The sequence below is a fragment of the Chamaea fasciata genome, unplaced genomic scaffold (genome assembly GCF_029207755.1).
Source record: "Chamaea fasciata isolate MVZ Bird 193981 ecotype frontalis unplaced genomic scaffold, bChaFas1.0.hap1 SCAF_4, whole genome shotgun sequence".
Taxonomy (NCBI): Eukaryota; Metazoa; Chordata; class Aves; order Passeriformes; family Sylviidae; genus Chamaea; species Chamaea fasciata.
Window position 1 is genome coordinate 12,270,470 of NW_027094089.1, and position 12,385 is coordinate 12,282,854.

At 34.4% G+C, this 12,385-nt stretch overlaps 1 protein-coding gene across 1 annotated transcript in view; it reads right to left on the reverse strand.

The window, feature by feature from the left end:
* The window catches only part of RIC1 (RIC1 homolog, RAB6A GEF complex partner 1), a 44,049-nt gene that overhangs the window by 21,710 nt on the left and 9,954 nt on the right, over nucleotides 1-12,385 (reverse strand). The window contains exon 3 of the mRNA XM_066180852.1: nucleotides 9,219-9,295. Coding sequence (XP_066036949.1) covers nucleotides 9,219-9,295 — 77 coding nt within the window. The remainder of the gene's footprint in view (nucleotides 1-9,218; nucleotides 9,296-12,385) is intronic.

The window sequence follows — 12,385 nt, forward strand, 5'->3', positions numbered from 1 at the left end:
AGCAGATATCAAGTTCTTAATTCATTACCAGTTTATAGCAACTTATTACTTATGGGCACTATACCTTTCCTTAGGTAGCAAGGACAGAGATATATGCCAGGTAAGGTAAGACCAAGGAACCTTTGACAATCTGGAATTAGGAGATGGAAGTAGTATCATTTTTTCAAAACGAAACTATGTTGGCTGTGAAAAATTACAGCGAAAAATGTGACAAAGTACTTCAAGATTAGTTACTCTACCACCAAAAGATGGCAATTTGTATATATTTAAATTATTAGAATGTTTGGTTTGCATTCTGAATAAAAATTAATTCCAAAAGGCAGCTGTCTTAGGAAAGATCTAGCCTTTCATGTAAGCTAGCTATTCATGGACTTACAGGAACCCTGAAAAAAACAGTAATTTTTAAAAAAATAATACTAGCATGGTGAGGTTGTTGCGGTGTTTTTTAAAACTTACAAAATCCCAGGTGTTTAGAGATAGGCTTTTCAACCCATGTGGACATACAGTTCCAGACAGTATACTCCCAAACTAAATGAAATTAGTCTGCTTTACCAACAATCAATGGTACAACTGAATTGTGCAAGCAAATGACTTAAACTGAGATGAAAGGGTTGAGTAATGCAGAAATGTTAGTTAGGCAGGTATAAGACACAACTTAACATGTCTGTTATAACTGACCAAAGTATATAACTAAGTGTAAATGCAGTGTTTCTGCACATTACAAACTACAATGCCAGAATAGTAACAACATGGTTTAAAAGAAAACTTTTGCAGGAAGAAAAATTTCAAGTCTCAATGTAGGCTGGCTTTTTTTCCTTCAACACCTTTGATAAAAAAACAGCTTGCAAGAATATTTGAATATTTTCAGTTTCATGAGCTAGTTTTAGCAAATTGGTCACCATCTGTGGCATCTTATCTTTTCCACTGGAATAATATCATTTCTGTCCCAAAAAGGGTTCTTTCATCCAACTTGCAAGGGGCCAATCCACACAGAGTTGATCCACACATCACATTGACTGAAACTCCTAATATGCCACAATTTCCAATTCATTGCCTGTGGTTATGTCTAATTCAGCAATTCAAAAAGAAACTCCTGGTATGGGTGCAAGGGAGGCGTTACCAAAAGTAAGATGTGTTCATATAGTCCACATCTGCATGAGTCAGCCTTACTGGCTGAGTTCCTTTGACCTTTAAACAAAGAATGCATACAGATGACTGAAGCAGGAAAGAATGTGTGGTCTGGATTGCCACATCAGCATCTGCTATGGTTGCAGCCAAACTTTGGGTAACTCACTTTTGCACAAGAATTGAGAGGAACACATTCCAGTGACTGACCAGCTGCATGTTAAATCAAATATAATCACTGCTATTTGCATGGCATCTGTTAATGTAATTAAGCCTGTGAATAAATCTGTCAGAACTGAGGAAAATCTGCAACCCAAGAAAACCTAAAACATGGAAAGATTAGGGATGCTGTTTTTGAAAGGCCCGCTACACCAAACTTCAAAGCATCCTAAATTGAAAAAAGAGGCAGCACCATGTAAAAGCAGAGTCAGATAGACTCCCCAACTGATAGGAAGAATTTCACTGAAGTTTGTTATCTGAAATGGTGGGAAGTTCAGGGAGGAACCAGGACACCAGCCAGGTAATTCTTCTAGGTGCACAGTACTGCATTTATGGCCTCCATTAATTGCACAGCATTTAAGTCATACAACATGATACATGGACTAAATTCACTCAGAAATAACAAACTAATTTGTCACTGCTACCAAAAGCATCTAAGAAGTACTTAAGAAGTTAATTACAACAGAATCTGAAAGCATGGACTTAAGGATTTCCTTATAACTGCAATTAAGATAAGTAACATGTTATTTTTAATTCTGTTCTAAGTATTTAAAAATAATGTCCACTGTTTTCTGCTTAGTAATGGAGAACTCTAGTCCGGAGACAGAATAAGCATTAAATTCATATTTAAGTTTCCACTTACAGTTTGGGGTAATCATAGTAATACAGTTGACAGTTATTGTTGAATAATAGTTCAGAAAAATTCAGAAATGCTCTCAGAGTCAAAAAATACAGTACTTCAAAAGAAGTACTATGGCTAATGGCCAACAATTTATTACTTAAAAAACAAACAACAAACAAGGCATCAATTCTCACTAGCTAAACCATAGAATTAATGAGAGGTAATGGAGACATTTCATTGAAAAAAATATGAAAGACTTCAGACAATTAAAAATTATTTTTAGAACAACTGCTTGATACAAACAAGGTAAAATACTTTTATACTACTTTTGGGCTATGATATCCTTAGTTGTTCCTGATAAAATGGCTTCTTCAGTAGTAGCTGGAGTAGGAGGAAAGGGACAAGAAGAAGATTAAAAATCATGATATTTCAGTTATTAATGGCAATATTTATATAACACAGGGCAGTGTTTCTAAAATAATTTATATCACCAAGAACCCCAAGTTGCTCTTCTTGAAGGTAAGAAGGCATAAAAACCTGACAACAGCCATTATCATTGCATTAGCACTATTACACAATGTTTACTAACCATTTTACAATGGTTCATGTGAACACTTTCAGTTAATGTTTACACTGAAAAGCTGAGGACTTCATTTTTTTATAAATTGATTCAAAGAGCCTGCATCATCACCTGTGAACTGTGATTTTCATGCAACAAGCATCTTCTCACCCCTAAACCTGCATCTCTCCACCACACACTGCAGGCAGCCACCAGCTGAGCATTAAATACGTCTGGCTGGATGCAGAGCTGTATTCATACAGATTGGCAATAGCTGCACCAAGAAAATTAAAGTGAGTTTATGGTAACAGCTATTAAGAATAAGTGCTTAGAAAAGTAATTCTTAGTACAGCCTTTACTACACACTTGGGTAGTGGCAGATTTCTGCAATTTGCGAAAAGAAGCAGCTAGCTAGCATATGAATCAACTGTTCAAATAAAAAAGCTAGATGGTTTACCAAATTATTATTTCAGTTGCAAAGATCTCTTGACAACAGTTACAGAACCACAGAATAACTAGGTTGGAAGAGACCTTCAATATCATCGAGTCCAATCCATTCCCTAACAACTCAACTAGACCATGGCACTGAGTGCCACATCCAATCTTTTTTTAAACATGGTGACTCCACCACCTCCCTGGGCAGGCCATTCCACTACTTTATCGCTCTTTCAGTAAAAAAAAATTTCCTAACATTCAACCTAAATTTCCCTAACATTAAGAGGTTAAAATCTCTTGAACAACATCAAGAGTTTTCAAGTGCCATAATGGTTAATAAAAGTTCTTCAACTAATCTAGTTTTAAAGATACATTTTCCAAACAATGCCAAAATCTTACAGGGAAAACCACAATGGTGAAGTTCAGCAGAACCTTAATTCTGACCAAAAACTAACCTAGTAAGTTAATTAACCATGCGCCTCATTGATTACTCTTAGAGTTTGAAGTTCAGAACCTTTGTACATACTAATCTTCATACTAATCTGTTAAATCAGGAAGAAAAAGTCCACTGATGAGGTAATTTATGGCACCTGTAAACCATCAGGCTATAGAAAAGGAGACAGCTTTTAAAAATGCCAGAAAGAGGAAGACATGAATAGAGTAATCAGGTTTATAAGCAACTATACAATATTGTAAATCAGCATATAAACTAGTTTCTTTACATATTCATACTGGTTAGATAAAAACTTTAATTTTTAAGTCACTTTCAGAGACTTAATAATCTACACCATTGAGGTCTCATTCTAAATTTACACAACATTCATATCACTCCCCAAATGCAGGCACCACTTGAGGATATGAAGAAACCTGACACAAAAGACTCTCCAATTTCCATGTAAAGTTTTTCGATTTTGTCTTTTTAGAGAGGCAAAAATATCTTCAGCACTATGTCACACATGCTTTTCAAGCTAAAAACCCCTTCAGTTACTTTCCTTGGCAAAACTCTACACAGAAACAACGATCAGTTCAGTACAGAGAAGCCTCTACAATGATGGTGTTACTCATCTCTTCACTGTCAAACATAAAAACAGTTAGACAAATTCATTTGGAAACTCCTCAAAAAGTTACCACTGTACCTTGCCACAGCCTACAAAGCTACTAATTTGCTTATATGCACTGTCACTTTCCTTAAGCAATCACAGGCAGAGATAAATTTTATTTTAACATGCTACAATCTTACCTTACATACATTATTTTTCATGTTTTGTCTTGTTACTTTAGTAATTGGGCAGTAAAACCAGACTGAACTATTTGAAGCAGGACTTTATACTTATGCTCACTGTAGGAAAATATCCCAGAATATGAGCTAATGGCCAGTCCTGATTCTCTTCAAATCTGCTCTGAACTGGCGCAAAGCATCCAAGAGCTGGAATGAAACTGCAGACTACTCTGGCTCAATTAAAAAAAAAACTAACACCATACAATTACTGCTTTTTTCCTCCTGTTTTTAGCATCACAAATTCAGCAGGATACTGTAAGTTTTCATTAAGCATGAATGACAGTTCACTTCAAGAACAGACTGGCAATTCCTAGCCAAATATCAACAGTGCCAGAAATATTTTCTTTGACAGAAAGACTACACACCTAAAATATCACAATTTGACAAAAAACTAACAATGGATTACAGCAATAAAAAGGAAAAGATTCCTTTATATATATATATAAAAATATTTATATGTTGTACTTATAACATGAGCACTTTTTTATCATATAAATCCGGTAACAGTTTTTTACATATAATACGCATAATACTGAACAGGTTAGTTGACTAACTCCTACCACACCTACATGAGTAGATTTTATACAGATTAAATCTCTAAAGGTATAAAATAGTGTTTAAGAAGTATTTCCCACTAGATCTTCTCAAAGTATTTAACATATTCTGAATTTCATAAGAGGTATGTCCTCAGTTACTAACATAGCAAACTTCAACAGTTTTGTGGGCTCCAGCCACAAATGTTAATTTTGGATTTCAGTACTTTCATTAAAACACCAAATTTGAGAATATAACAACCATTACAATTGGTTGATACGAAAAGAAGGAAATTATGCCAAATGTGCATTTTTAAACAGGAAATCAATTTTCCTAGGCTCTGATTCTGCCTGGTTTAAAACAAACAATAGCAGGGTGCAGGGGAAGTTCACTTAACATTACTTTCCAAAATCTCTGTATTTCATAATACTGAAAGATAAGGAAAAGCAAAGACTCTGGCATTCAAACAGGATGACATCTTAGCCTCAATTCATACTTGAGCTCTCTTACTAAACATGTGGTGATTAGACTGAGAAAAAAAGACTTGGCCTTGAAAATAAATCATCTTGTGATTACATACACTACAATGCATATTGAGTTATAAACAGCACAAGTGTTTCTGTTACTTCTAATACAGTTTTGTTTTGCTTTCAACCTTGAAGCATTTTGTTTAAATCGGATCAATAAAGAACAATAAGTGCAATTACAGTTTACACAATAGCTGTATGCTGGAATAGTTCAGCTAACTAACACCAAATACAGGCAAGCTCTTCTGGACCACCTCGTTCAACAGCTACATATAGTAATAATTCTGTATAAAAGTAACTATAAATTGGAAGGACATTTTCACCACAAACATCCCCTCCCATACAGACAAATGACTTGTGACTTTCAGCAACTCATTTGATCCTTTTCTTCAAATCAAAGCTAATCCATTACCAAGCTAATTTTAAAGCAGTTATTTAAAAAGTACCAATACCACATGAAGTTACTTTACTTCACTTACCAGGGCCCCAATCCTGAAGACTGCGAAAAACTACTGAAGTCAAGAAATTATCTATCATACACCTAATTACTTGCTTTTCTGACTACCCACTTTTTCTTTCATTTACGGTAAAAACATGCACATTTTGTTTAAATGAGAGCTAAGTTGACAGGAGAATCTAAACACAACCATTCCCAATATTTTCACCTGCATGTTAACAAACCTAGCTCAAATTCAACTTCAGGATATTGACTAAACTAGGAAATTTTGCACCAGACCAGTATTTTGGCACAACTGAGGATGTTACTCATCCTCATGAGATGTGTATTCCCAGTGCATGACCACCTTGTTCTATCGACATGCACAGCTTAAGAATTCTGTTCAAGAAGAAGTTGTAGTAAGAGGGTTTCCCCTTCTCATTGTAGTCATGACATTGAAATTTTGTATTTCTGCCAGAAGCGGCCACTATTATTTAAAAAAACACTACTAAAGAACAAGCTTCTTTCTGCTTATGAAAAGTTAGTACATACAGGTAGTTAATAAACATTAAGACTTGGTCATAATTTTAAAAAGTAGAACATGACTGAACATCTGTCTCAGTTTTTACCAACTTGCTTCCAGCAGCTGTCACTTCACTAATGCAAGGACATGGTCATACTTTTTGCAAAAGTCATCACCCTTCCTCTCACTTCGCCTAGCATAGGTAAATAACCACACAAGACAGCACTGGAAGAGTCCTAATTAATACCTCCATGACAGTTAAAATGTTCCCAGCAAATGCTTCACCATGAACTATAGGATTTATACAAGCACCACTGAACAGTCACTTCATGTTTCAACTTCTCAGTGTAGCTACTCAGTGCTACTTCAAGGTCACCACTTCCTAATGCCACCCGTTTATTAAATACCAGCTTGCAAATGAAGCCAATAGAATCCATGGCAGGGGACAGGGAGGGGTAAAAAAAGGGAGATAGGCAGGTTTAGTTTCCCCATCAGGTCAGCAACCCGACTTTATTTAAGGCACAGCTGCATGATCACTGATGCCAACACAGAGGAAGGAGCCAAGAACACACAGTTACGGGGAGAGGAATCAGTAAGATGTCCCCTTTCAAGTGTGAGGCAGGTCATATACAAGGCCTTTAACTGATCTGTAATGGCTTCAGAGCGAAGAAAACTAATTTGGTATTGTTCAGCACAGCAGAAGTGAAATTCAAGCATTTCAATGAAATAATGCCTTTGGAAAATGAATATATGTCAAAAGAAAGATAAAAGTTTCAATTCAAGCTTTTGGTCTCATTTGTCTGCTTATTCATTTTAGATTGGAGGGTTTTTGTTTGATTAACCCCCTGGCTAGTATTTGCTCTACAATGTAAATTAGTGAGACTGCCTACAGGCAGTGCACTGTATCTGCACCTGCAAAAAAAGTTAATTCAATTTTAATAACTTAAAGAGTCACTTGATGTTAATCACAGGAGGCACAACTCACCCACAAATGCCTGTGTCTTTCTTCTGATCTAATACAATCAGAATAGTAGTACTTTTATTTAGGTTTTCAGAATTGAGGGCTAAGTATAGACAAACTAGTAATCCTAGTAAATACAGTGAGATCATTCATCTTCTTAAAGGTAAGCACACGCATTAGTCTTAGGAGACTGTGAGCAACCTATTATAAACACACTAGAGACAAACACCTTGTCCCACTCATCTCCAGAATTTGCATTATGGCCCTTTGTGGGCTATACATATGTATTTTAAAACCCTGATTGTTCGACACGCAACTAACAACTAAAACATGCATTTTCAGGTCAACAATTCATATCAATGCCTAAAGTTTTATGTAAAAGTTACACTGTTAGTCACCGATGGCTTAACAGGTAGGAAGGCTTAATCAAGCCTTCCTAGAAGTGATACTTTAGGCAAACTTTCCAAAGCTTCTTTTTCCAACTTTTACCATGTGCTTTATACATATTCCTATAAGTTTTCCGATTTTGCCAATTAGAACACCTCCCTGACTTCACGGAAAGAACAAGAAAAACTCAAACTACTGCTTAGTTTTCTGCATTATGTACGGCTAAGGATATACTACTTTATTTATTTAGACAAGTTGCAGGAGCAGGTTGTCTGCCTTTTACCCTGATGACACTAAGCCAGATGTGAAGAGTCAGTTTGAAAACTATTGTTCAGTTCCCCAAAAAGGCATGTAAAATAATATAACTTGTCTACATTAGTCTTAAGTTTCTGGAAAACAGAAAATTAAACTGCAACCATAAATTTCATTTAATTCCAGAGCTTTGAGGGCTACTTCAGAGATCAAAAGATGCATTATAGCCATAACACACAAAATATTTTCTAGTCAATAAAGTAAAATTCACTTTGAAATCATTTATTACCTTCTAAGTAATTCCTTCCTATACATAGTTCTGAAGCAAGACAGATTTTGATTTTAAATACTTTCGAAAAAAACCTTTATTTTCTTTTAATGTTTATGACTTAACAGTTACATTGAAAAGAAAAAAAGATCAAAATGTCTACCTCTTATATGACATCCTAGGTTATCCAATGCTCCTCAGAGATGACCATGTGGAGACACCCACAATTCAACTTTAACTCTTTTTATGAATGTGAAAAAAATCAACTGACTAATATTATCATAATGATGAAGATATATAGAAGGATATATTTAAAAAAGGAAGAAATTTCTAGCCAATTCGAAATTGAGTGTGTCTTATTATTTGCAAAGACAAATTCAATCCAACCCATAACTACAGATTCTGCCTATCTAAACACACAGACACATACACATATACTCCTCAAAGTTTTAATTTGTCATAGGCATTTCCCAATTTTGCAAAATCCAAGATCAACTAAGTCAACCACAAATATACCCAAAATACAGTCACATTTTAAATGCCTAAGATGTATCCTGTCATCCACAATAAGGAAAATAAGATGAAACTGACAACATAACACACTGCACCAAAAATACCTGTACATTCTTACCAAAAACATCCATTTGCTTTCAAAAATATTGGGAATTTATTTCCCATCTGTTTCAAAAAATCTCTAAGTTACCGAAAAAGATTGGAGACAGGATATGTTTTTGAATTGCACCTTAATAGTTCCTAAGACACATAATTTTTTCAACTGAGTTATTCAAAAGAAATTATTAAATCGTGTTACAGATCATGAATGCAACAGACTCTCAAATTATAAAATTAGACAATTTTAACCCCGCTATTAAGGATTTTGAGAGCTTGTAAGACGGACCTAAGGACCTAACAGCAATCTAATTAAACACAATTCCTCCCCTGCACTGAGTCTAACTCACAGGACTGATGGTTCAGATATTCAAATGTTAAAACATACTTTGTAAGGAAATATCTTTTGTCATAAAAACTGCTTAGGAGTTGTCTAGTCATATTTTATAACATTGTGAGGATGCAAAGTTTAAAATACTTACTTGGGATATATTGGATCATAAAGATACTTGTCTCTTCCTGATGGAATTTCAAAAAACAAGATGTATCCATTGGCAGTCTGAAAGAGAAAATACTGATATGATATGTATCTAGTCTCAGCATGAGTAAAATCTGTTTATCTCATGTGATTTCTGTGTATGTCTCATATATTGAACTCAAATATACATTAATTCAGACATTTAAAATACTGTGCATTGATATTAATTCCAAGTAAAATCCATACCTGCCCTAAAAGCCAAGTGAACAGATTAGGCAGAAGGTCAAAAAACGGAAAAACAATGCTGTTTATGCCTAAGTCCATCAGAAATTTTCCCATAATTCATACAAATCTATAAAATCTGACAACTATTTCAGATACTTAGAACCTGGGCAAATAATTTGTACTAACTACATGAATTAATGCAGAAAACAAAGTAGAAGGTGGGAAGTACCTGAGCAAACTCTCCATGTGTTTGAACACATACAGACACTACTGAGTGCAAGGAGTTCAGGCACTGCCTCTCAGTGTTGGTCATCCAGGTAGTTTCCAAAAATCCTCACATCACTAATCTTTAGCTACCACAACACCTGTAATAATTCAATCCCCAGCCATATGCTATCATTCTGGAAGAACGACTTCATACTACACACAGGGAACAAATAGAAATCATTTAGTTACATGATGGTCCAGTCATACCTAGAAGCTGCTTGCATAAGCATGAAAAAAGCAGATGACTAATAATGTTAGGTGTTCAAAGAATTGTTATTTGTTCACAGCATGAATTTATTTTCCAGGCAAATTGTTAAATGCATTTTGGTTAAATAGTTTCCATCCAGTTATTTTAATATGGGCAGGGCATTTATCCAAAGCACTGGAGACAAAAAGCACTGAAATGAATGGTTTCACATTTCTTTGCAAGATTGGTTTCCATTTCTTTGAATATAGCAGCACTCTTGTTAGCTTAGTGCATCATTTCGTAGATGCCACAGCTTTTCCTCAGTCAACCATTTTGCTCTAGAAATTTTGTGTTTTGGCTTCAAATTCCAAGAAACACTATCATTCTCATTCAAAGTGAGTATCTTTTACAAGCAAGAATAAAATCCGAACCATAACGGTGAGCTTGAGACAGGGTGACAATAAATGGAAGCTTTTCTCTGTGCTGTAATATCATGTTCAGGTATTATGTGATAAAGAAACGTGTTCATTTCTAACATCTTTACAGGTTCTTTCCATTACATCATTAAATATTTAATCTGTAAGTTATCTTATCCTGGAAAGAAGAGTAAAACAATACTGTGAAGCATCTTTATACTGATATTAAGGTACAAAGGGCCTTACTGAACACTACTCAAAGCACAAAGTTGCTATTGTTACAGGTTCATTTCTAAATAGAACCTCAAATTCCATAAAGGGGAATGAAATGCAGAAGCATTCAAGCACGGACTTCTGGAAAATTGATCATATTCATTTACAGAGGTTTCATTGCTTTAAAAATGTCTGAGTGAAACTTATTAAATAAGTAACCGTCACTGTAATCCATTCCCTGATCATTCTAATCTTTGACAGTCAGAAGTATGAACATTGAGAATCTTGCCGAGGATTTCACAGCACGGTTTCTGGTATGCCACCATGTTTAATAAAGCTCTGCCTAGCTATGGGAATGCACACTGAACAGCAGTCTGTATTGGAGGACTGCCTATAACATGGCAAGGACCAAAATGCCTCCTTATACTTCATACTGAAGCATCTTGACCCAATTCCTAAGTTTGATTTACTACTAGAATTAGCTACCTTGGATGTATATTCTAATCTATACAAGAAAAATTATTCCCTAGTAACACTGGAAAAATTACAAAGGCAGCAATATGAAAGAAGAAACTACAAAATATAAGGGGAAAAATAAGATCTGCCTCGGAAATGTGCCAATAGTTTAGCAACGAAAGATACTAAAAGAAAAAGAAGTCAGAATTTCTAGGGGATGGTGACACTGTGAAAACTGCTTAAGCTTGTTTAACTGCATACCTTTAAAGCTACTTGAGGTATTTTACAATGCCTGACACACTAGCCCAAAGTCTGCCTGTGGTACAAATAATATTTACCTCAAAGCATATGTTGCGAAGTAATTTGTTTTCATAGAGACACTGAATATTTGGGCTATCAGAAACAAAAAACATGGTATATCACTGGTCTGATGGACGTAAAATCCAGACTACACTCCCCATCATTATGTCAGAAAAAAGAAAAAAGAAAAAAGAAAAAAAGAAAAAAAGAAAAAAAGAAAAAAAGAAAAAAAGAAAAAAAGAAAAAAAGAAAAAAGAAAAAAGAAAAAAGAAAAAAGAAAAAAAGAAAAAAAAGAAAAAAGAAAAAAGAAAAAAGAAAAAAGAAAAAAAGAAAAAAGAAAAAAGAAAAAAGAAAAAAGAAAAAAGAAAAAAGAAAAAAGAAAAAAAGAAAAAAGAAAAAAGAAAAAAGAAAAAAGAAAAAAAGAAAAAAGAAAAAAAGAAAAAAAGAAAAAAGAAAAAAGAAAAAAGAAAAAAAGAAAAAAAAGAAAAAAAGAAAAAAAGAAAAAAAGAAAAAAGAAAAAAGAACCACTTGGCAAATAAGTGCATACTAAGCCTTATGTTCACCTTCTTAAACATGAAGTTTTATTACAGAAAATTACTATAATCAAGTACTGACGAGCACATGTAGTAACAAGGGAGAAACATAACCTAACTCAGCTTTCAAACCAAAATTTTTAGCTGTTGCACAGGACTTCAGTAATTAAGTGAAGCCAATTCATTCAAAATTACTGATTTTTTTCATTAAAATTTTGCTTTGCTATTGCTCCTTCATTTGAATGTGATAGTTAAGAAAAATGAGTAAACTATTCACTTGGACAGAACTTTCCTTGGGGATGAGAGTGCCACACATCTGCAGGAACACCTTCTGCATTACGCTCCAAAAACTGACTTTCTGCCCTGTCTCACTATAACAAAACCAGCAATATTGTAAATGTGGTCTTCCAGTAGGACACACGAACTGTTCCAAATTAAATGATATATATTTTTTTAAAGTATACTGCAAAACAACTTCTGTTAAAATCACCATAGTAAACCTGCTTGGCTGTATTGTATACATATACCCAGGGATGAAATATTATCCTAAGAAACACAAAGAATATTAGAAATC